The following is a 26,264-nucleotide window of genomic DNA, read 5'->3' as shown; positions in this document are numbered from 1 at the left end:
CTTGTAGTCAAGGGTACCAAGGTTGATACCTTTCCATATTCATTTGTCCACTGTAGACTCTCAGCAAGTCACCTAACCAGCAACAGTTCCTAAGTCTACCTTGAAAAGGGACACGTGTCCAGAGGGCTTTCTCAATTACAAAGACATTGTAAAGCAGATTATATTATATATACTATTTCACTGTACTTCCATTCCTGGCACAACAAAAAGCTTAAAAAACACAATGGTAAACTTACTGTAAGGTTTTCTGGGCTTTTTCCGTAAACAAGACATCACATATCGCTCCAGCTCCCTCAAGGTTGATGGTTTTAATGTTTCAAAGTCTATCTCAATCTCCTCTGGATTGGAATCCTGAAGTGACGGCTCCCTTGATTGTATAATGTGCACAACCCTACCAAGTTTTTCACCTGGTAGTTTATTAATGTCCAGACTCAACTGTCGCTTCTCATCATAAGACATTGGCCTGCAGTCCTCCTCCTCCTCCGAATCATAAGCTGGAGGCAAGAATGGTTTTGCAGATTTCTTTGAATTTCTGTATACAGAAGAAGTGCAAATAACTTAAGTGATACCCCCATACTTCCGCAGCATCAACACAGAACCATACTAAAAGTTACAAAGTCATTTTTTGAACTATATACCTTTTAGTGAAAAACAGTGAAATTTACTTTGCTGCCAAAGATGACCTATGGCAAAAAAGCCAATGACATCACAAGGCAATAAAGCGAAGAGATGCCATTTAACACCCCCCTCAATAAAAATTTATAAACAAGTAATTTTCTGTAAAGTATAAACTGCAATTAAATGTCTTACATTTTAATACACTAGATAAACTACATGCCTGGCTAGTGCACTCAAAATCCATTCCAGTATAATTTATATTTGGGTGTACTTGCTTCATATACTGGTTACGGCTACCCTGTGCTAAGGGGGTTCCACATGAGGCTCCCAAAGAAAGCCCAGAAGAATCTGTGCTCAGTGTCTGGCTAGGCTGTGGTGCTTTGAAAGGCACTCCCAGATGAGAACCAAAGCTGTCCTGTACACCAAGAAATCTTTATGCAGGGGAGAAAGTAAATTTGGTACCATTTCTTATGAGCAGTTGGGCACTATCAGGATGCATGAATCCATGAAGCCCAACACTGAGAAATTTCATGACACTAATCCCCCTTTTCTGAAACATTTGTCATTAAGAGTCACTAAAAGTATTGTGCCCTCTGGTAAGAAAGCTTTCTGAAAGTCGGTGCTCAAGGAAGCACCTAGGAAAACTGGACACTCTGTTGAAAAGAGATTGGACTTCATACCGATAAGACCCACCTCTGCAAAGCAACTCTGGGTAAAGTTCAAAGTCATGTGGATCCCCTTAAAATGCTTGAACCAGGGACAACTGGGCATGTTGTGCTTCAGGCAAATCTGGGTGAAGGACCTGCATTCATACTCAATACAGACGCCGACATCTATCTTTTCTACTGCTTATGCTGTTATTTCATTAGACGTACCTCACTTGGGCACTTGGTTTAAAATGTTCTATCCCTGGCTTCAGACTGACCAACATACTGGACAAAGGATGGGACTGACATGACAGTAAGAATGAAATGAAGAAATGGAGCAGGCCGACAGCTCTTTATCCATGGACATCTTGCCATCAGGCAGGAAAAAAAATTCTCTGGCATTTAGGCTGACCAAGGACTTTCCATGACAAGAAATCAAAAAGATTACTATTGCAAAAGTGGAACAAACATCTGTAGCTGTTCTTGGCAATGTGCATATGCAGGTAAACATCTCTCAGGTCTGGAGTGATCAGTAGGAATATTTCACAGAGCCTGGAAGAATCAGCATTTTAAAATTTTTAAATTAAATATTTAAGTAGACAAGATATAGAATGAGCCTTCCATATGCTCTCTTTTGTTAGCAAAACAACTAATACTGAGGCCCATGTTTTCTTCATCCTTGGGTATTCTCTACAGCCTCTTGCTCCAGGAGTTAAGGGAAGGCACTTGAGAAATTTGGTTTCTTGGAAAAGATGGGATTCCAATGCACTCTGGGCAATTTAAAAACTATAACTTGCAATCTTGTTGTAAACCCCTTAGGGATTACTAGCCTTGTTTTCGAATTCCAGATAAAGGCCAGGCAACCTTCTTCCCATAGAGAAGGAAGGAAGATGGAAGGCAGGGAAAGGGACAGTACTTTTTTCTTTTTTTACTGGGGGACAGCCAGGCTGAGCCATGGCAACCTCCTCTGGAGTTGGTCTCGACAGGCTCTTTTGTTTTTGCTTGACATGCTCCACTAAACTTGCCCTTTTCTTTTACCAGCCTTATTTTGGCTGTCATGGGACATATGAAGGCTTTTCTCCTCCAGTCTATTGGAGACACCTTCCACAACGACTCAGGCAAAAGAAAGTAGAAAGGGCCGTTGCCCAAGCTTAGGGAGCCTTCAACAACAAATATGAAATATCTTGTAGAAGTATTAGAAATATTTTGGAAATTCTATGAAGTCTATATAAATCAGTGAAGTATGGAAAATCAAAAAAGGTACAACTGGAAATGTTTATGTAAGAATTAAATATGCTAAGCTTAGAGGTAGACCAGGCTCAATTACTAAAAGGATAAGAAGAGATGAGATAAACATTGTGAAGTATAACCAATCTACAGGAAAGCCCCCAGGAATAGATGGTACTCTTGTGGAAGTTTGGAAGCTAAGGGGTGGGGGTGGGGTGGGGGGACTGACAAAGGTCTGGAAGTTTTTAACACTATTTTAAGAAAAGCAGCACTAACATACTTAAAGTGTTGGTGGTAGCCGTAACACCTAAAGAGGGTAAAGATCTATCAGATCAAGCTTCACACATGGCCATTTCAATACTAAACCATGACTACAAACGGTTTATGTCTACAATGGATAAAAGAATGACTAACAGTGATGCCAAAATTGACAGATATGGATCAATGTGGTTTTGAGGAGGGGATGCACACATTTGACATTAACAGAACATTGACGATCCAGAGGGGAGCAGAATGCAAGAAAATCACTGTTACTGGTGGGCCTTGATGCAGAGACAGCATCTGACAAAGTAAGCACAGACTTTATAAGCAGGGCAATGGAAACATTTGCATTTCCTGAAAAAAACTGATTAGGAGAATATAGGAAGGATCAGAGGCGAAAATTAAACTGAGTGGATTCTTCTCTAAAGTTCTGCTTGAGCAGAGAAACCAGGCAGGAATGTCCTCTTTCCCTTTATTTGCATTACATTTAGAACCACTGGCAAAGAAAATAAGGGACTCAGAAATTCAAGGCTATAATAATTCCTATGGTACACTCAAGAAAAGCTACCACTACTTGCAGACAATTATACATGATAAACCAGAAAAGGACACTACAGTGTTGTGCAACACAGTTTAAAATCTTGTGGGGATACAAAAAAATTATGTACCCACACAAAATGGTTCAGCAATATCCATATTTATGGAGACATGATAAAATGAAGTATCTAGGAGTATGGATTAAAAATGATTCTGGTGTGGCGGCTAAGGATATGTGGGAAGAGACTAAAAAGACAATACAAAAACGAAGAAATTGGAAATGCTGTTATATGGATATAGATAGCAATGTACAAGCAATTAATGTTTACAGGCCCTTTAGTCTTGTACACAGGTCAGGCATATTTTTATTAACCACAGAAGTTGTGGAAAGCAATAGAAAGCTGAAGGATTTTATCTGGGAGGGGAAGATGGCAAGAGTCAAGTGGGATAAGCTGATTCTTCCAACAGAACAAGGTGGTTTGGGATTGACCAGTTTGGATCTACGTTTACTTACCAAATGGTCAACAAACCTCCATTCACTGACCGTAAAACAGCAAATGTTCAATCAGCGAATGTTTCACACTGGGAACAGAGACAGTTGAACATTCTGACCGCCACACACATTGCAGTATATCAATCCACCCAGGTGGGAGGCTGCACCCCCCTTCTTATACATATCAACTCAGTGATAGCACTACAGTAGGAAAAAGAGCAAATTTCATGGTACTGGGCAACTAACAGTCGACTGAACATTCGCTGTTTTACGTTTGATGAATAGAGGTTTGCTGAGCTGACCATGTGCTGAGTAAACATAGATCCACTCAATAAAAAGGGATACTACACAGTACACACATAAACCTATAATTCAAAGTGGAAAGGGATGATGATGAAATGGGGGGAGCTCAAGAAACAAGGAGAGATTGGGATTTTGGATGCAGACCTTCAAGGAGAATAACAATAATCATACAGAGTACTATAGTCAAAGTAGCAGAAAGTATTCCAAGAAAGTACAGTCGTGTACACTTACCATAAATGTAGATGTTAGAGTGTATTCATTGTTGCAGTCATTACATTTGGGTAATCTGCTGGCAGGTTGCCCCCAGTCAGCCTGATTAAAGTCTTGTGTCCTGCGTCGGTTGATCTTCCTTCTTCCATGATGTCAGGTCATTAGGGGTATAAAATATGCAGTTTCCATTTTATCAGTTTTTCTTGCCCCAGATGTCAGGTGCCACCATAATGGGAAGCAATTATATACATGGTTAAACCTCTATCAAAACGCAAATACACCAGAAAGCTTCAAGCATAGTGAACAAGAACACCAGAAAGCTTCAAGCATAGTGAACAAGAATAGAGGTATAGACAAAAGAAGTCCGGGGGCTGGAGGGAGGGTAACCAGGACTGCAACAGTGAATACACTAACATCTACATTTATGGTAAGTGTACACAACTATACTATGCTTTTAGTGTTTCACTGTTGCAGTCATTACATTTGGGTAGATTCCGAAAGCTATGGTTGGGAGAAGGAGATTAAACAGCATTAGGGCCAGCTAAAAGGTCCTGCAAGACAGCAGTGGCAAAGCCAGCTCTGGATTTAGAGAAAATTGGCAAATGATAATGCTTGGTGAAAGTATGTACAGAGCTCCAGGTAGCAGCTTCTGGGATGTCCCTGGTGGGAACACCTCTGAGAAAGGCTGTAGAAGTAGATGCAGCCCTGGTGGAGTGAGATCTGATCCCCTGGGGGATAGTTTTTTTCCATGGTGCTTACAGCGGAAATAAATGCAACGGCTTAGGTTCATAGGTTCATAGGTTGGTACTGGGCTATCTGCCCGAAGGCATATATTAGCCCAGCCACGTTGTGCGGTATTCACCGCCCCTTTAGTAGTTCCATAGACCCTTGTACTAGCAGCTAGTACCCTTGGCCCCTATCTAGTAGTGCTGTTGGTGTGATCCCCGGTGTGAACTTTCTGTTTCCCATCCACTCATCAAGGTTCCTCTTGAAGAGTGATAGTGAGGGGCTCTGTCTTATGTAGAGCAGGACCCTGTTCCATAGTAAGGAAAGCCTCTGCGAAGGGAATCTGTCCCTCCAGCATGTTCTATTCATTGTTGTGTTGAGGTTTATATCCCTAGAGCGTGTAGCTCGAGTAGATTTGGTTTTGCTAAGATGGAGCATGTTCAACAATTCTGGGTTGGACATGGCTCTGTACGTTAGACAGAGATCGCCTCTGAGAAAGCGGTATGCAACAGAGAACAGTCTTAGCTTTTTCAGTCATGCTGCATAGGGCAACTGTTTGAGGCCAGTAATCCTCTTGGTTAGGAACCTCTCAACGTATATGTAGTCTACTGTCTTGAGCTGCCAATATTAACCTTTCATCTTTTGGTTTAAATTCACCTCTCCTTAACCATTCCTGTGTTTGATCCTGATCAACATGAGGTTGTTCCAAGAGTTTCCTGTACTTACAACTATATTTGTGCATTTTCCACATTTATTGTCTTCTCATCTATCTGATCCTTCACCTTATATTCTTAATTTGTTTTTGGCACATTCAGTTGCTGCCTGATTTTTATCTACTTGATTTCCATTCCCGCTTAACACCAATATGCTTCTGCTAAACTAAGCAGGGAAATCATCTTAGACTTATTCTCCTCATGTTTCAAAACCTTCACTACATTTGGGTCTTGTGAGGTCAGGAGATATGTATGCAGTCACATTATTATAGATCTGTTCATGTAATCAGTTTCAAAGAGACTCATCACTCCTTCACAAAGGGGAATATATAGTCTTGGTATGCACTGAGTTTTATAAATCATTTGATGAGCATGAAGCATCCTTCTTGTTTTCCTGTCCATCTTATCCAACAATTTTTGGGGTCAGTCAGTCACTCCAAAACTGTACGTTAGGAAAGGAAGAGCAAATTGGTTTATAGCTTGGACGTTGTTCCTAGATGTCAGTATTAATTTAAGTCTTCTAAAATATTTCTTACTAAGTTTTATTTGCATTTGTTCATGTTTTATTGTTGATCCTTCATCAGTTCTCAGGTATTTATACTCAGTTTTGCTCAAGTTCTTTTATATCACATTCTTGTCCCAAACTGATGTTTACTTGCTGCTGCAGCTTTCTTGCATTAAAGGTTGTTTTGTACATTTATCAAAACCAAATTATATTCTTATATCATCTGAAAAAGTTTTGACCACTTGCAGTTATGCTTTCATTTACTCATCTGATCAACTATACAGTTTTAAATCATCTGTGAAGAGAAGATGAGAAGTCTTTACATTTTGTTGTTTTCTTGGAGCCCAATTGTAACATAACCTAATCTGTTAAGTAGACAGCTTAATGGATAAAGGGCAAGACAAAAGAACAGCAGTGACAGAGAGTCACCCTGGAATATCCACCTTTGAACTTTTATTCCTGGAATAATAATTTGTGTTTTTATAATTTGGCATCTATGTCTCTAATGCAAACAGGTAACCTGTAAATGGTTCATCTCCCAGGCCCATGCTTACACTTATCAAGGGTGTCAGAACGTGTCAGAGATTCAGGATGCATGGCTAGGCTTAAAAAGGCCCTTGTGGTCATTAGTCTAGTAGAAATGGTTTGATTTGAAATAGCCTTCCCCTCTGCTCCTGCAGCAAATGCTACCAGCAGTTCAGATTTTCTTAGTGGCTTAGTCCTGTCCAAGTAGAATCTAAGTTGTTTGTGCACATCCAAAGAATGCAGAATCCGTTCCCCTTTGTTCGATGGATTGGGAAAGAAGGTTGGCAAATGAATGGACTTAAGAGCCACACTGGAAACCACCTTGGGCATGAAGGATGGATTGGTCCTCAGAGATCCCCTGTCCGCATGAAAGATGATGAAAGGCTCCACTGCCATAAGGGCCTGCAATTCAGATATCCCTCTAGCTGAAGTGATTGCTAAAAGGAAGGCTGTTTTCCAAGAAAGAAATTTTAAATCAGCAGTAGCAGCTGGCTCGAAAGGCGGTAGAGTGAGTGCCTCAAAAACAAAGTTAAGGTCCCAGGAAGGGGTAGGAGGTCTCCTGGGTGGTCTCAAGTTTTTTGCCCTCCGAGATACTGCTTGAGCAGCGGATGAGAAAAGAGGGGAGGTTCTGTGTTATAATGAGCTGAAATAGCAGAAGCGTGGATTTTAATGGTGGAAAAAGACAGGCCCCTGTGGGAAATCTCAGTTAAATATTGCAAAACCTGAGGTAAATTGGGCACTGTTGTACTCATTCCTAAAGATTGGTTCCAAGCACAGAATCTTTTCCACTTGTCAGCATAAGATTTTCTAGAACTAGGTCTCCTTGTCTCCAAGATGACATCCATCTTAGGTTTGCTGAGGGATGAGAAGGGTGAAATTAAGCGATTAGCCAGGCTGCAAGGTTCAATGTTGGAAGCTGAGGGTGAAGAATTTGGCTCTCCTGCTAAGACAGCAGGGAAGGGGTCTGAGGCAGGCACCATGGAGTTAGTTGCGACACACTGCGCAGGAGGAGGTACCAGTGTTGGCGCGGCCAGTCTGGAGCAATCAAAATTATCCTTGGTTTGTCTTGTTTGACTTTTAGTAGAACTTTGGAGAGCAGAGGCAGAGGGGGAAAGGCGTAGACTGATGGGTTTTTCCAGCTGAAGGACAGAGCATCCACTTTCCAGGCTTGTGTGGAATCCTTGTGCAAAATTTGTCCAACTAGTAGTTCTGGGGGGAGGCAAAAAGATCTATGTCTGGGCTCCCCCATTCGCTTGTCAACATGTTGAAAATTCGTGGTTCCAGTTTCCACTCGTGTGGGTCCATAAGATTTCTGCTTAGTCTGTACATGCACTTGGTAGCTCAAGGCTGTATTCCATAATGCCATGGCTAGTATGCAGAGGGGGTAGGAATGCGTACCCCCCCCGCTTGTTTATTTACCACATAACTGTGGTGTTGTCTCTCTTTACCATTAGTTGTCCTGGAAGAATGTAGTCCTTAAAGGCTGTCAGAGCATTCTGTACAGCTAGCACTTCTTTTTGATTGATGTGTAGGTGCACTTGATTTGGATTCCATTTGTCCTGAATGCACTTTCCTGCCAGGTGAGCCCCCCCCATGCGTAGTCTGAAGCATTTGTAGAGTTTGGGCGGCAGGAGGTAGTATGAATGGAAGACCCTTGTTTTGGTGGCAGGCCTGTGCCCACCATAGGAACTCCAGGCATAGGCAAGGTATGACAGGAATCATTGTTTCCAGGCTGTGACAATGTTGACTCCATAGACTTTTTAGATACCACTGCAGTCAGTTTCCTCATATGCAGTCTTGCATATGGAATTAGAATGCAGAAGGCTATGAACCCCAAGGCTTGCAGTATTTGTCTTGCAGATAGCAGGGCTTCCGTGGCCACATGTTTGAAGTAAGTTACCAAATGAATTTGTTTTTCTGGCGTGAGGAAGGCCATCTGGACAGCTGTATTTAAGCTTGCACCCAGGAATGTAATCTGTTGACAGGGTATCAGTTGTGATTTCTTTTTGTTTACGGTGTACCCCAGACAAATTAGAACCCTTTTTACAAACGCCAGATTTAACAGTATGCCCTTGGTTTTCTGCCTGAATTAGACAATCGTCCAGTTATGGATAGATTTGAATATTTCTTTGCCTGCAAAATGCAATAACTGGAGCCAGGCACTTTAATACCCTGGGCGCAGTAGACAAGCCAAAGGGCAGTGCAGAGAACTGATAATGCAAGTAGCCTGCTTTGAAGCGTAGGTATCTTCTGCAAGATTCCCTGATTGGGATGTGCAGGTATGCTTCTTTTAAGTCGAGTTGCCAACCAGGCATCTTTGCCTAGCATAGGAAGTAATTGTTGAAGAGTCAGCATCTTGAATTCTGGAATCTCCAGAAAGGTGTTTAGAGTAGACAAGTCCAGGATTGGACACCATGATTTGTCTTTTCTGGGTACCAGAAAGAACCTGGAATAGAAACCTTGTCCCTTTTCCTCTTCTGGCACCAGCTGAATAGCCCCCAAGTTTAAGAGGGAATTAACCTGTTTTTGAGCCTCTGCCCACTGGTTTGGAGGCAGGTCTGGCCACCCGTTTGGTGTTGGCAACGTGTGGAAATGAAATCTGTATCCCTGGGACACTACATTTAAAACACATTTGTCCTGGGTTATGAGTTCCCAGGTGTTTGCATGAAGAGCAATCTTTCCCCTCAAAGGGGCGGTCAAAAGATAAGTGCTTGGAAATTTTAAAGGAAAGTCATTGAGACCGTTTACCATAGAGGGGTGTCTTATTTACAGATTTGGAAGTGAAGGCCCCCCACTGCTTAGTTCTGAGAGACCCTTGGGACTGAAACCTGGGTTTTTTGCCATGTCTGGGTTTGGCTTGAGAAGATCTGGAAAGGACCAATTCTTAGTAGGCCAGTGCCTACTAAATCTTGGAGGTTGCACTTGTAAAAAAATCTTTAACAGTTTGCATAGATTTAGCTTCATCTTCCATCTTTTTAAAAACTTCTTCAGCCTTATTGCCAAACAGGCGATCCTGATGTAAGGGAACATCCAACAGTTTATCTTTAACATGATCAGGCAAAGATTGCTCCTTAAGCCAAGCATGCCTTCTAAGCACAGACCCAGTAACAGCAGCCCTGAAAAAGGCCTCTAAAGAATCAAAACCACATTGCAAAGTACGTTTTCCGACCTGTTCAGCAGAATGCATTAAATCCTGTAAATCTTTATTTTCCACAGTGTCAGGAATCAACATCATTTTCTGTTTAAGCAGTCCGGTAATATGTTGTTGATATTTTAACATATGAAATTGACAGTTTAAGGCTCTGATTACAAAGTATAAACCTTTTTACCCCATCTATCCAGGGTCATGGAATCTCCATCAGAAGGGGTAAGATTTTTAGCAGTAGAAGCCTTAATGCCATTGGGCCCCCGAGAAATAGTTTCTGGATCTGCAACAGGATTTTTGAAAAAAATTTGTGGGACTCAGGAACCCTGTAGTAACTATCAGGTTTACTTGGAGCCAGAGGCAGGGAATCAGGGGTCAAACTGGATTTGGAAAACACATCAACAATGTCTAGTACAGGAGGTATAGCCAAAGGCCTATGCAGAGGAAGAAGGAAATCCCCAAGCCTCTTTTTAGAATCGGAAAGTTCCTGGCTTTCCCAGTGGAAATGTTCCCTTAAAGCATGTAAAGCTTCCCCAAAAGAGAAATCCTCAGGAGAAGAAGCAGAAGGAATGGAATCCTCTGCATCAGAATCCTTATAGGCAGGTACAGACAAATCTAAGTCATCAGAAGAAACAGAATCCTGAATAGAAGATTCATAATCAAGCTCAGCCCTAGGCCTCTTAGAGGGGGGTGGTTGACTACCCCTGATTAGAGTAATTAGATCTTCAGCCATTTTTATCATATGCTTTTTAGGCATAGGGGCCTAAACATGCGGCCTGCACTTCATTTTTTCAGACACAGATCGAGATTTAGGCCTTAGCAAAGAAGGCGGTGTCGGTTTAATACCAAGTCGGTAGGCCTGAATACACCCTCAGAAACTGGTGACTGCACAGCGGCTCCAGACAATCCAAGGTAGAGACATACACGGGTTCCAAAGTTGAAGTATCTCGTGGCATACCTGACCCCGAATGGGTCTCAGTAGAGGCCTGCGAATCAAAAGTAGCAGGTATCAGGGGCTGCGAAAGCGCCTCACTGAGTACTGGCGAACTGCCGACTGGCTTAGGAGAACAGTCAGCAGTTTTGGACCTTGGCGGCTTGTCTCTGTCCTTATCTTAGCGTTTTTTAGGAATCTTGGTAGTTGGAATGCTAACAGATGACATTTCTGGATAACTAAACCGAGAACCAAAATATTTAAAGGCAAAAATGTACCGACGACGGATAGTACACTGATTAAATAAAGCACAAAACCGACAGCAAGGTACATCGTGCAGGGCCGAGGCAAGGAATACAGTACGAATGAAAATCTTTGTGAGGTATTTGCTTTTCACAAGTAATGCAATTATTAACTTTTATTGACAACGGGGTACTTGGCTTTAAGTTGGAAGACTTCGGTTCTGAAACTCAAAAACCAAAATTTCAGGAGTCGGCCGACCGGCACTTGCGAACTGCTGCTGCTTCGGGCAAGGTGCAGTAAGAAAGACTGATAAAATGGCGTTGGCTGCATGTTTTATACCCCTGACGTCATGGAAGAAGGGACAGCAACCAACGCAGGACCCAAGACTTTGTTAATCAGGCTGACTAAGGGCAACCTGCAAGCAGATTACCCAAATGTAATGACTGCAACAGTGAAACAAGAAGATCTAAGCCAATACGGGACTGCAGGAAGGAGATTCTGCTAATAGGGATAACTGTAACTAGGGATACAGACAATGGGTAACAGGGGGCTGGAATTTACTGGAGAAAACTGGCAAAGGAACCAAGGTACTGGGAGCAAATAAAGTACAGTTGTGTACACTTGGCAAAAATGTAGATGTTCGAGCATATTCACTGTTGCAATCATTATGTTTGGGTAATCTGCTGGCAGGTTGCCCTCAGTCGGCCTGAATTCCAAAGTCTTGGGTCCTGCGTCGGTTGCTGTCTCCTCTTCCATGACGTCAGGGGTACAAAACACGCAGCAGACGCCATTTTATTCAGTTTTTCTTGTCCCAGATGTCAGGTGCCCCCCAAATGGGGAGGAAAAATATAAATATAAACAAACAATAAATATATACATATGATGCACTTTTAGAAACAAACTTTAACTTCAACTAAAAGCAAATACACCACAAAGGCTTTGGAGAGTAGTGATGTAAAGGAAAGGTAGAGAAAGGGGGATGGTGGGTGGGTAACCTGGACTGCAACAGTGAATACACCAACATCTACATTTATGGTACGTGCACACAACTGTAGTATGTTCATGTTTCACTGTTGCAGTCATTACATTTAGGTAGAAGCTATGGATGGGAGGATGAAACTAAACAGCATTAGGAGCGACTACACGGCCCTGCAGGACTGCAGTGGCAAAGCCTGCCCTGAATTTGGAAAAGAGAGGCAAAGGATAATGCTTTGTGAAGGTATGAACAGAGCTCCAAGTAGCAGCTTCTAGAATGTCTTTTGTTGGAACTCCTCTGAGAAAAGCTGCTGAAGTGGAGGTAGCCCTGGTGGAATGTGATCTGATCACCTTGGGCATAGGTTTACCATGGTGCAAATAGCAGAAACGAATGCAGTGTCTTATCCACTTAGAAATAGTCTGCTTTGATATAGGCTTCCCCTCTGATCCTTCAGCAAATGCTACCAGCAGTTTCTCAGATTTTCTTAAAGGACTGGTCCTGTTTAAGTAGAATCTTAGTTGTCTGTGTACATCCAAGGAATGCAGAATCCGCTCCCCCTTGTTCTGCGGATTTGGGTAAAATGTTGGCAGATGAATGGTCTGGTTAAGAGCCACACTGGATACCACCTTAGGCATAAAAGATGGATTTGTCCTGAGGGACACACTGTCCGGGTAAAATATAATAAAAGCCTCCACTGCCATGAGGGCCTGTAGTTCTGAAACCCTTCTTTCTGAAGTGACTGCCAACAGAAAAGTTGTTTTCCAAGATAGAAATTTTATATCCCCAGTAGCTGCGGTTTCAAAAGGAAGCAGGGTAAGTTTTTCCAGTACGAAATTGAGGTCCCATGCAGGAGTTGGAGATGTTCTGGGAGGCCTTAAATTTTTGGCCCCCCTAAGATTCTGTTTAAGCAGAGGATGAGAAATGAGATGGCAGAGGTATGGATTTTTATTGAAGAAAAAGACAGGCCCTTGTCAAGCATCTCAGTCAAATATTGTAAAATTTGAGGAATATTGGGCTTTGCTGTGTCTGTTCCTTGTTCTTGGTTCCAGGCACAGAATCTCTTCCATTTATCAGCATAAGGGCCTTCTGGCTTCCAAAATGACATCCATCACAGATTTACTGAGAGGTGGTGTTTGAATAATTAAATAATCAGCCATGCAGCAAGGTTCAGAGTTTGGAGCTGAGTGTGCAGAATTTGATTGTTCTGCTGAGACAGTAGATGAGATATCTGAGGTAAGTACCAAGGGGGGAACTGAGACATGTTCCTTAGAAGTGGGTACCAGTGTTGCAGAGGCCAGTCTGGAGCAACTAGGATCATTTTTGTTTTTTCCTGTCTGACTTTTAGTAAGATCTTGGAGAGAAGAAGCGGAGGGGGAAAGGCATAGACTGATAGTTTTTTCCAAATGAAGGATATGGCATCCACTTTCCATGCTTTTTTGTGATGAATTCTTGTACAGAATTTGTCCAGCTGATAATTTTGGGGAGAGGCAAATAGATCTATGTCTGGGCTCCCCCATTTCCATGCTAACATGCTGAAGATCTGTGGATCCAGTTTCCATTCGTGTGGGTCCATAAGATTTCTGCTTAGGTCGTCTGCCAGAGTATTGTGTGTTCCTGGCAGGAATTGAGCTTGAAGATGTATTTGGTAAGTCAAAGCCGTGTTCCACAATGTCATGGCTAGTCTGCAAAGGCGGTAGGAATGTGTATCCCCTTGCTTGTTTATGTACCACATAACCATGGTGTTGTCTGTCTTTATTAGTAGTGGTCCTGGATGAAGTAAGTCCTTGAAGGCTGTCAGAGCATTCTGAACAGCTAGCATCTCTTCCTGGTTGATATGCAGATGCATTTGTTTTGGGATCCTTTTGCCTTGAATGCATCTCCCTGCCATGTGGGCCTCCCCAAGCATAGTCTGATGAGTCTGTAGTTAGGGTTTGGGTGGCAGGGGGTAGAGAGAAAAACAGTCCCTTGTTTTGGCGACATGTCTCTGCCCACCAAAGAAACTCCTGCTGTAGGCAGGGAATGATAGGAATCATTGTTTCCAGACTGTGACAATTTTGGCTCCATAAACATTTCAGGTACCAATGAAGTTTCCTCATATGCAGTCTCGCATATGGAATTAGTAGAATGCAGGATGCCATGAACCACAAAGCCTGCAGAATTTGTCTTGCAGATAACTGGGTTTTTGTTGCCATTTGTTTGAAATATATTGTCAGTTGCCTTTGTTTGTCTGGTGCAAGGTAAGCCATCTGGGCAGTTGTATTCAAGCTTGCACCCAAGAATGTAATTATTTGAGAGGGTACCAGTTGGGATTTCTTTTCGTTTATTGTGTACCCTAGGCATGTTAGAAGCTTTTTTACAAACGCCAGATGTTGAAGAAAAGTGGCTTTGTCCTCTGCTTGAATGAGACAGTCGTCCAGATAAAGATAAATTTGTATGCTTCGTCTGCAGAATGCAATTACTGGTGCCAGGCACTTTGTAAAGACCCTGGGTGCAGTAGATAAGCCAAAGGGCAGTGCAGAGAATTGGTAATGCAAAAAACCTGCCTTGAAGCGGAGGTATCTTCTGCATGATTCCCTTATTGGGATATGCAGGTATGCCTCTTAAATCTAGAGTCACTAACCAAGCGTTCATGCCCAGCATAGGCAGTAGCTGTTGTAAAGTCAGCATTTTGAATTTTGGAATGTCCAGGAACGTGTTCAAAATTGACAAGTCCAGTACTGGATGCCAAGAATCGTCTTTTCTGGGTACCCGGAAAAGTCTTGAATAAAAACCTTGTCCTTTTTCCTTTTCTGGCACTGGCCGAATAACCCCACATATCCATGAGGGACGTAACTTGTTTCTGAGCCTCTGCCCACTGATTTTGTGGCAGATCTGGCCATCCGTTTGGAATTGGCAAAGTATGGAAATAAAATCTGTACCCCTGGGATACTATGTTCAATACCCACTTGTCCTGGGTAACTGCCAATTTTGAGCACAAAGTGCTATCCCCCCCGCTAAAAGATAAGTGTTTGGTGATGGTAGAGGAAAGTCATTGAGACTGCTTACTCTAGGATTGTGCTTTGTTTCCTCCAGGAGGTGGCGGCACCCCATTTCTTTGACCTGTAAGAATCCTGTGATTGGTATATGGAGCCTTTTGAGCACCTGGATTTGCCTTCAGTGGTTCTGTTGGACACAGGAAAGGACCAGTTTTTAGTAGGCCAGTGCCTACTAAACCTGGGTGGCTGCACATGCAAGAAATCTTTTACAGTTTGCATAGATTTAGCTTTATCTTCCATTTTCTTTAAAACCTCTTCTGCCTTATTACCAGAGTATCATGCTTCAAGGGAGCATCCAACAATTTAACTTTAACATGATCAGGCAGATTTTGCTCCTTGAGCCAGGCATGCCTTCTAATCAGATCCAGTAACTGCGTCCCTGCAAGAGGCCTCCAAGGAATCAAAAACAAATTGCAAAGTATGCTTTCCAACTTGTTCTGCTGAATGCAATAATTCCTGTAACTCTATTTCCACACAATCAGAAATCAACATAATTTTCTGTTTCAGTAAGCCCATAACATGCTGTTGATATTTAAGCATATGAAACTGGCAGTTTAAGGCTCTGATTGCAAAGGTAGCCGACGTATAAACCTTCTTTCCCTATCTATCCAGTGCCCTGGAATCTCTATCAGAGGGGGTAGGATTTTTGGCTGAAGAGGCCTTTACACCCTTGGGACCCTGACAAATAGTCTCTGGATCAGCAGCAGGATTTTTGAATAGAATTTTGTAGGAGTCAGGAACCCTATAATATCTGTCTGGCTTACTAGGAGCCGGAGGAAGGGAATCAGGAGCCATGCTTGATTCAGAAAACACATCATCCACAATGTCTAGTACAGGGGGTATAGCCAAAGGCCTATGCTGAGGAAGAAGGAAATCCCTAAGTCTCTTTTTTGATTCGGAAAAGTCCTGACTCTCCCAGTGAAAATGTTCCCTTAAAGTATGCAAAGTTTCTCCAAAAGAGTAATCCTCAGGACGAGATGCAGATAGGATGGATTCCTCTGCATCAGAATCTTCAGGATGGATGCAGTGTCTGGGCCCTTTAGGAAGGCTTTGGAGGCTGCCACTGCCCTGGTAGAGTAAGCCTTTACTCCCTGTGGAAGGTTTTGCCATGGTGTGCTTAAAGTACAGTTTTGTACCTACCATAAATGTAGATGTTCGAGGATCCCCATTGCTGCAGTCCTTACTATTGGGTAGTCCGCTGTCCAGTCGGCCCGAATACCAGAGTATATGGCTGACGTCGGTCAGGGCGCATTAGACTGACGTCAGTACGTCAGGGTACTAATGCGCATGACCGACGTCATATCCTCAGTCTTTTCTTGCCCCAGATGTCAGAAGACCCTAAAAGACAAGGCCCAAAATACCTGCACCAAAATATGTACAATATATACAAGAATATATACAAAAATATCAGCATGTAACCTCACCTACACAACCACCCCTAAACACAGAGGGAAGGAGGGAGGGTAAATTGGACTGCAGCAATGGGGATCCTCGAACATCTACATTTATGGTAGGTACAAAACTGTACTATGTTCTTTTCCCCATTGCTGCAGTCCTTACTATTGGGTAGAATCCCAAAGCAGAGGTAAGGGAGGCTGGCAAATCATAAAGAAGCAGGAGCTGACAACATGCCTTGCAAAACAGCTGTGGCAAAACCAGCCCTAGACTTAGAGTAGATAGGAAGGTGATAATGCTTAGAGAAAGTATGCACTGAACTCCAAGTAGCTGCTTCCAAAATATCCTTAGTTGCCACCCCTTAGAAATGCTGTTGAAGTGGCAGTAGCCCTAGTGGAATGAGGCCTAATCCCAGCTGGAATCTCCTTGCCATGATGGGAATAACAAAATGCAATGCAAAAGCCAATCCACCTAGAAATAGTTTGTTTTGACACAGGCTTGCCCTGCGAACTCAAAGCAAAAGAAACAAACAACTGCTGAGACTGCCTAAAATCCTTAGTCCTGCTTAAATAATAACGCAATTGCCTGTGTACATCTAAAGTGTGCAAAATCTTTTCCCCTTTATTTTGGGGTCTGCATAAAAGTAGGCAAATGAATAGTTTGGTTTAAAGCCACACTAGAAACCACCTTAGGCATAAAGGAAGGATTAGTGCGTAATGATACCCTATCCTTATGGAAAATCAAAAGGGCTCTACTGCCATAAGGGCCTGCAACTCAGACACCCTTCTTGCAGAAGTAATAGCCAACAGAAAAGCAGTCTTCCAGGACAAATATTTCAATTCAGCAGTAGCAGGCTCAAAAGGTTGTAGAGTAAGTTTTTCCAACACAAAATTGAGATCCCAAGCAGGAGTAGGAGCTCATTGGGGTCTTATATTCTTTGCCCCTCTAAGAAACTGCTTGAACAAAGGATGAAAACAATGGTGGGTCACAATCATAGTGAGCTGAAATTGCTGCAGCATGAATCTTAATGGAAGAGAAGGACAAACCTTTGTCCAATAACTCAGTAAGATATTGAAGAGCCACACTCAAATTAGGCTCAGAAATCTCCAAATTCTTTGCTGTACTCCAAAATAAAAATCTCTTCCATTTTTCATGTACACTTTCCTTGTACTAGGTCTTCTAGCTTCCATAATCACATTTAAAACTTGTTGAGGAAGTTGAGACCTGCTGTGTTTCAACACAGAATATGCCAGGCTGTTAGATGAAGAGAGTGAAGCTTGACATTGAGCAGATGACCGTCCTTCTGAGATAACAGATGAGGAATCAGAGGTAAAGGCCATGGAGGCTTCTTTGCCAGACTCCGTAGTAGTGGGTACCAGTGTTGCCGAGGCCAATCTGGAGCTATCAAAATCATCCTTGGCCTGTCTTGTCTGACCTTTAATAGTACCTTTGGAAGAAGAGGCAGAGGTGGAAAGGCATACACATGAAGGTTTTTCCAACTGAAAGACAGAGCATCCACTTTCCAAGCTGTGTGATGAAACCCCTTTGTGCAATACTTTGGCAGCTGGTGGTTTAGTGGAGAAGCGAACAGATCTATGTCTGGAGTTCCCCATGACACTGTCAATTTCTGAAATACATGAAGATCCAGTTTCCACTGTGGGGATCCATGATTTGTCTGCTTAACACATCTGCTAAGGAGTTCTGTGCTCCGGCAGAAACCTTGCCTGAAGAGTTAGTTGCAAGCTTAGCGCAGTCTCCCATAAAATCATTGCTTGCCTGCATAGAGGATAAGAATGTGTTCCCCTTGCTTGTTGATGTACCACATGACAGTTGTGTTGTCTGTTAGAATCAACACCTGCCCTGGAAGAAGTAACTCCTTGAAAGCCATTAATGCAAACTGGACTGCTAACATCTCCTTCATGTTGATATGTAGATGCTGTAGTCTGGCAGGCCACTTGTCTTGTATCCACTTTCCATTTAGATGAGCTCCCAAGCAATGTCCGAGGCATCTGTCGTTAAAATCTGACTCGCCTCTGGCCGGGTCACAGAGAGTCCCTTGTTTAGGTGACATTCCTGAGCCCACCACAAAAATTCTTTTGAAGGCAAGGTATTATTTGAATGACAGTGTCCAAATCCTGGCAGTGCTGTGTCCATACATTTTTGAGATACCATTGCAGCTTCCTCATATGCAGTTTGGCATTGGGAAGCACCAGAATACAAGATGCCATGAACCCTAATGCTTGAAGGACTGTCCTTGCAGTCAGCACGGACTGATGAGATAGTTGATGGAAGTAAAGTGATAGACTCTTTTGTTTGTCCGGGGTTAAAAGGCCATCTGGGCTGCTGTATTCAGTCTCACACCCAGAAAGCACATGTCTTGAGAGGGTACTAGACTGGACTTTATTTCGTTCACAGAATACCCTAGGCATCTTAGCACTGCTATAACATATTCCAGATGCTGTAGAAGGTCTTCCTTTTCTTGAGCCAGAATCAGGCAGTCGTCCAAGTAAGGATAGATTTGAATTCCTTGTAGCCTGAAGTAAGCTATCACTGGAGCCAGAACCTTTGTGAATACTCTGGGCAGTAGATAAGCCAAAGGGCAATGCAGAGAACTGATAATGAGAATTTCCAGCTCGAAACCGCAGATACTTCCTGCAACTTAGCCTTATAGGCACATGAAGGTAAGCTTCCTTGAGATCTAAAGTTACCATCCAGTGATCTTTGCCCAGCAGAGGTAAAAGCTGTTGTAACGTCAACATCTTGAACTTGGGAATGTCCAGATAAGTGTTGAGGAGAGATAAATCCAAAATTGGTCTCCACGTGTTCCCCTTCTTTGGTACTAGGAACAGGCGAGAATAAAATCCTAGGCCCCTTTCTGATACAGGAACTGGCTGAATGGCCCCCATCTGGAGTAACTGAGAAATTTGCTTGTGAGCCTCTTTTCTTTGTGGAGGAGGAACGTCTGGCATGCCTTTGAAAGGAGGCATTGTATGGAAATAAAACCTGTAACCGTGGTGAATGATATCCAACACCCATCTGTCTTGAGTAATTAAATCCCAATTTTCTTTGAAAAGAGACAGTCTTCCTCCCAAAGGAGCTACCAGACGAGAATCTACTGGCAGCTGAAAAGGCAGGTCATTGGGTCTGTTTACGAAAGGACTGACCCCTGCCCTCACCAGAAGTCTGAGCAGGTGAACTCCCTGTTCTAGGCCTAAAAGAACCTTGAGCTCTGCCCCTACCACGTCTAGACCTACCCCTAGACTGGGAATCATAAGCAGGATATGTCCACCCCTTAGCAGGCCAATTTCTACTAAACTTGGTGGCTGCACCTGCAAAAATCTTTAACAGTTTGCATAGACTTAGCTTTGTCCTCCATTTTCTTTAAAACTGCTTCCACAGGCGAACCAAACAACACATCAGACTGTAAAGGAGCATCCAAAATCCTTGTCTTAACATGCTCAGCTAAATTCTGATCCCTCAACCAGGCATGCCTCGAAGAACAGAACTAGTGGCAGCCACCCTCGAGGAGGCCTGTACAGCATCAAAACCGCATTGCAAAGAATGCTTACCCACTTGTTCAGACACATGAACCAAATCCAGCAACTCTTTACACTCAATACCTTCTGCCAAAGCATCCACCTTAGATTTCAATTGTGAAAGGAGATAATTTTGATATTTTAGCATGTGAAACTGACAATTCAACGCTCTCATGGCTAGAGTGGAAGAAGTATACACTTTCTTTCCCCACCTATCCAAAGCCCTTGCCTCTTTATCAGTGGGAACAGGATTTTTAACCACAGAGGCCTTAACACCTTTAGGCCCTTGAGAAACAGTTTCTGGGTCCGCCCTAGGACTCTTAAACAAATACTTATGAGCTTCAGGCACCCTATAGTACCTATCGGGTTTAACAGGAGCAGGAGGCAAAGAGTCAGGGTTCAGGGAAGCCTCTGCAAAAACATCTTCCACCACATTCAACACAGGAGGTATAGCTAAGGGCCTATGCTGGGGTAAAACAAGAATTCCCTAAGCCTTTTCCTGGAATCAGAGTAATCCTGGCCTTCCCATTTAAAGTGCTCCCTCATGGAATGCAGAGTCTCTGAAAATGAGAAATCCTCAGGAGGAGAAGCTGTAGGAGTGGAATCATCCACATCAGAATCAGAATAAGGAGGATACTCCTGCAAATCTTCCACAGAAGACTCAGAAGCCTCTGAACACTGTTCAAAACTATCAAACTCCGGTTCCACCCTGGGCCTCTTATCAGGAGGGGGCATAGAACCTCTAATCATAGTAATCAAATCTTCTGCCATTTTAAGCATATGTTTCTTAGGTACAGAACCCGAAATGCTAGGAGAAGCCCCCACTGAAGCTGAACTTGGCCTACCTCTACCTCTCAAAGAAGTTTTGGCAACAGAAGGAGAGGCTCTAACTACCTTGGGAAGAGAGGGAAGAACAGTTACCTGCGAAGCCCCTCAGCCTGGCCTACCTCCTGAGAAGGCACATCCTGTAACAGTAAAGTTTCTGCCTGAGACTCCATAGAAACTCCTGGCAAAACCTCTGGCTCCACTGAGCCTTCTAAAGAACCGACGTCCGGGACTGCCGGTTCATCAACCCTAGGCCGCTGTTTTGTCCTTGCGCTTCTTGACGAAGGCGCCGGAACATCCGGCGGCATTTTATAATTGCAACGCTTCCCAAACACTAACCTAGCACAGTCTAACCGTCTCTTAATAGTGCGTTTGTTAAACCTAGCACAAGAGCGGCATCCAACAACGTCGTGCTCAGGCCCTAAACAAGGTATACACAAGGTATGGTAATCCCTATGAGGTATCTGTTTCCCACAAGAAATACAGTTATTCACTTTTTCTGACATCCGGTTAAATACTGAGGCAAGAAAACCAAAATGTTCCCCACGGGTACTTAGCCAACTCTGATTCGGTCTGAAACTCCGGCGAAATATTTCAGAACGCCAACCTGCACTCGCAAAACTGCTTCTGCATCGGACCATGCGGCAAAAAAGACTGAGGATATGACGTCGGTCATGCGCATTAGTACCCTGACGTACTGACGTCAGTCTAATGCGCCCTGACCGACGTCAGCCATATACTCTGGTATTCGGGCCGACTGGACAGCGGACTACCCAATAGTAAGGACTGCAGCAATGGGGAACGAAGAACATCATAGGCAAATAGTTTTCCTTATCCAACATGAGATGGTTTGTTTGGAGACTGCCTTACCCAGGGGCCCTGGGGTGGAAGGAAACAAAAAGTTGACTGGATTTTCTTACAGAATTGGTTGTGTCTAGGTAAAACCGTAGCTGTTCTCTGTACATCCAGGGAGTGGAGTATCCTCTCACTCATTGGTCACAGAGGGGAAAAATGTGGGTAAATGAATAGACTGGTTTAAGGACAGATCACTGATCACCTTAGGCATAAAGGAAGGGTTAGGCCATAGAGTTATTTTATACTTGTGGAAGGTAAGTGTACGGAGGGCAGGGCCATTAGGGCCTGTAACTGACACCCTTCTGGCTGAAGTTATAGCAACTAGCAGTACTGTCTTCCGTGTGCACATCTGCAGAGAAGCAGTACTAGCTGGTTCAAATGGGGACTGGGTGAGATTTTTCAGAATGAAGTTCAGGTCCCAGGGTGGAGAGATGGGGTTTCTTGGTGGTCTGATGTGCAACACCTCTCAAGATTAGTTTGACATTGAGCCTGGCTAGTAGGGGAGGGTCTAGTGGCAGGGAAGGCTGAAACATATGAAAGGTGGACTTTCACTAAGAGTATGAAAGTCGCATCTTAACTAGTTGACACACAGGCAAAACTAGGGGTGGATCTGCGATGCATGGATCCCTGCCCCTTGCCCACACACCATTTTGAAAATCCCTCCCATTTAGCCAAGTAAGATTTCCTTGTAGTAGGTTTCCTGGTCTCCCTCAAGACTGAAAGCACGTCCTCCTACAGTCCATATAAGGGAAAATCTGGATTCCCTGAGTTCTGCAGAAAGCAACTGCTGGGACTAGGCACTTTGTAAAGACTCGGAGGGGGGGGGGGGGTTGTGGTTAAACCAAATGGCAAGGCAGTAAATTGGAAATAAGAAGGTCCAGAAAAACGCAGGAATTGTCTGTGGGAAGTCCAGATAGGTATGTGTAGGTAGGCTTTCTTGAAGTCCAGGGTGACAATGAAGGCCTTGGTTGGAAAAAGAGGCAACAGAGTGGGGAGAGAAAGCATTTTGAAGGAGGACACTTGAAGGTTTAGAAAGAAACGATCTAAGATGGGTCTCCAGGGCCCATCTTTTTTGGGGACCAGGAAGAGACAGGAGTAGAAACCCTTTCCTTCTTGTCCTGGGGGGACATGTTCTATGGTGCCTAGCTTTAGAAGGTCTGCCAAAACTTGTGGCAGGAAATGGGAATGTTTTACTTTTGGGGTAGGGGGAGATGGAATGCCTTTCCTGGCAGTTTTTTCTTTCCAGGATAGGAAGTAGCCCTTTTGGATAATGGGTAAGACCCATTGATCTGTGGTGATGGATTGCCAGAGGGGAAGACAGTAGGGAAGGAGAGCAGAGAAAGGGTAGGTGGGGCAAGGCAGTCACGCATTACTGGCAGCTCCTCTGTCCTTAAAGGATCGTCTGGGCTGAGTAGGTGAAGCAGAAAGTCTGGATGTGGTAGGTCTTCTAGCCCCTCTTCTAGATATGGAAAAGGAAGCAACTGTTTCAGGAGGGTTACGCCTTACAAAGGTGGATTTAGCCGGGTAGTTCATATAATACTTGGGAATGGGGGGACACCAGAGGATGCTTGATGTCCTGTAATTATTTACTTTTTTTCCTGCAGATTCTTGAAGAGGTTTGCAGATTGTTTACCAAAAAGGACACTGTGGTCCAGTGGGGTGTCCCAAGAACTAGGCCTTGAAGTACTCTGGAAAGTTCTGAAGACTTAGCCAGAAGTATCGCCTGAGAACAGAAGCAGATACTGCAGAGAAGGCAGACGCTTCTGCAGCAACACAGCTGCATCTGACAGAATGTCTGGCTACATGTTGGGTCAAGGACAGTTTGGAGGAAATGTCAGTCTTAATGGGACTGTCAGGTAAAGAAGCCAGCATGGAGGAGGCTTGAGACACTAAGTCTAAAGCATAGTCATGGGGGTCTGATAATTGATGGCTCTGAAAGCCAAAGTGAAGGATGTGTATATCTTCTTTCCAATCCTATCCATATACCTGCTATCTTTATCTGTATGTAGGTGGGATGCAGAAGGCAGCAGTAAAGATTATCTGGAGTGGTGGCAATCACAGCTGGGTCCGCAAAGGGTGGTTTAACTTGGAATGTTTGGTCCTCTCGTACTTTATAGGTCACTTAGGGGCCTTAAAAGCTGAGTTAAAGGCATCCAAGTAAGCAGGGAGAAAGTACAGTTGTGTACACTTACCATAAATGTAGATATTCGAATGTATTCACTGTTGCAGTCATCACACATTTGGGTTATCTGCCTGCAGGTTGCCCTCAGTCGGCCTGAATAACAAAGTCTTGGGTCCTGAGTTGGTTGCTGTCTCCTCTTCCATGACGTCAGGGGTATAAAACATGCAGCAGACACCATTTTATTCAGTTTTTCTTGCCCCAGATGTCAGGTGCCCCCCAAATGGGGAGCAAAAATATATATAAAAATAAACAGTAATATATAAATGCACATTTAGAAAAAAAAAAAAAAAAGTACAGTTTTGTACCTACCATAAATGTAGATGTTCGAGGATCCACATTGCTGCAGTCCTAACTATTGGGTAGTCCGCTGTCCAGTCGGCCCGAATACCAAAGTATATGGCTGACGTCGGTCAGGGCGCATTAGACTGACGTCAGTACGTCAGGGTACTAATGCGCATGACCAACGTCATATCCTCAGTCTTTTCTTGCCCCAGATGTCAGAAGACCCTAAAAAAGTAAGGCCAAAACCAAAAATACCAAACATACCTGCACCAAAAATATGTACAATATATACAAAGGTACCAGAATATAATCTCACCTACAGAACCACCCCTAAACACAGAGGGGCAGGAGGGAGGGTAAATTGGACTGCAGCAATGTGGATCCTCGAACATCTACATTTATGGTAGGTACAAAACTGTACTATGTTCTTCATTCCACATTGCTGCAGTCCTAACTATTGGGTAGAATCCCAAAGCAGAGGTAAGGGAGGCTGGCAAATCATAAGGAAGCAGGAGCTGATAACATGCCTTGCAAAATAGCTGTGGCAAACCAGCCCTAGACTTAGAGTAGAGAGGAAGGTGGTAATGCTTAGAGAAAGTATGCACTGAACTCCAAGTAGCTGCCTCCAAAATATCCTTAGTTGCCACCCCTTAGAAATGCTGTTGAAGTGGCAGTAGCCCTAGTGGAATGAGGCCTAATCCCAGCTGGAACCTCCTTGCCATGATGGGAATAACAAAATGCAATGCAAAACCCAATCCACCTAGAAATAGTTTGTTTTGACACAGGCTTGCCCTCAGAACTCAAAGCAAAAGAAACAAACAACTGCTGAGACTGCCTAAAATCCTTAGTCCTGCTTAAATAATAACGCAATTGCCTGTGTACATCTAAGGTGTGCAAAATCTTTTCCCCTTTATTTTGGGGATCTGCATAAAAAGTAGGCAAATGAATAGTTTGGTTTAAAGCCACACTAGAAACCACTTTAGGCATAAAGGAAGGATTAGTACGTAATGATACCCTATCCTTATGAAAAATCAAAAAAGGCTCAACCGCCATAAGGGCCTGCAACTCAGAAACCCTTCTAGCAGAAGTAATGGCCAACAAAAAAGCAGTCTTCCATGACAAGTATTTCAGTTCAGCAGTAGCGCAGGCTCAAAAGGTTGTAGAGTAAGTTTCTCCAACACAAAATTGAGGTCCCAAGCAGGAGTAGGAGCTCTACTGGGGTCTTATATTCTTTGCCCCTCTAAGAAATTGCTTGAACAAAGGATGTGAAAACAATGGTGGGTCACAATCATAGTGAGCTGAAATTGCTGCAGCATGAATCTTAATAGAAGAGAAAGACAAACATTTGTCCAATAACTCAGTAAGATATTGAAGAGCCACACTCAAATTAGGCTCAGAAATCTCCAAATTCTTTGCTGCAGTCCAAAATAAAAATCTCTTCCATTTTTCTGCGTACACTTTCCTTGTACTAGGTCTACTGGCTTCCATAATCACATTTAAAACTTGTTGAGGAAGCTGAGACCTGCTGTCTTTCAAAACAGAATATGCCAGGCTGTTAGATGTAGACAGTGAAGCTTGACATTGAGCAGATGACCGTCCCTCTGAGACAACAGGTGTGGAATCAAGGGTAAAGGCCATGGAGGCTTCCTTACCAGACTCCTCAGTAATGGGTACCAGTGCTGCCGAGGCCAATCTGGAGCTATTAAAATCATCCTTGGCTTGTCTTGTCTGACCTTTAGAAGCACCTTTGGAAGAAGAGGCAGAGGTGGAAAAGCATACACATGAAGATTTTTCCAACTGAAAGAAAGAGCATCCACTTTCCAAGCTGTGTGATGAAATCCCTTCTGCAAAACTTTGGCAGCTGGTGGTTTAGTGGAGAAGCGAACAGATCTATGTCTGGAGTTCCCCATGACACTGTCAATTTTTGAAATACATGAAGATCCAGTTTCCACTCGTGGGGATCCATGATTTGTCTGCTTAATACATCTGCTAAGGAGTTCTGTGCTCCCAGCAGAAACCTTGCCTGAAGAGTTAGTTGCAGACTGAGCAGTCTCCCATAAAAATCATTGCTTGTCTGCACAATGGGTAAGAATG

At 43.4% G+C, this 26,264-nt stretch overlaps 1 protein-coding gene across 4 annotated transcripts in view; it reads right to left on the bottom strand.

The window, feature by feature from the left end:
- The window catches only part of BRD2 (bromodomain containing 2), a 1,415,611-nt gene that overhangs the window by 229,003 nt on the left and 1,160,344 nt on the right, over positions 1-26,264 (bottom strand). For all 4 annotated transcript variants that reach the window (XM_044083332.1, XM_044083333.1, XM_044083331.1 and 1 more), the window contains one exon: positions 237-532. In XM_044083332.1, coding sequence (XP_043939267.1) covers positions 237-532 — 296 coding nt within the window. The remainder of the gene's footprint in view (positions 1-236; positions 533-26,264) is intronic.

Source organism: Protopterus annectens, chromosome 9.part0, assembly GCF_019279795.1.
Source record: "Protopterus annectens isolate FY-2018-M chromosome 9.part0, PAN1.0, whole genome shotgun sequence".
Taxonomy (NCBI): Eukaryota; Metazoa; Chordata; order Ceratodontiformes; family Protopteridae; genus Protopterus; species Protopterus annectens.
This window is presented reverse-complemented; position numbering and strand designations above follow the sequence as displayed.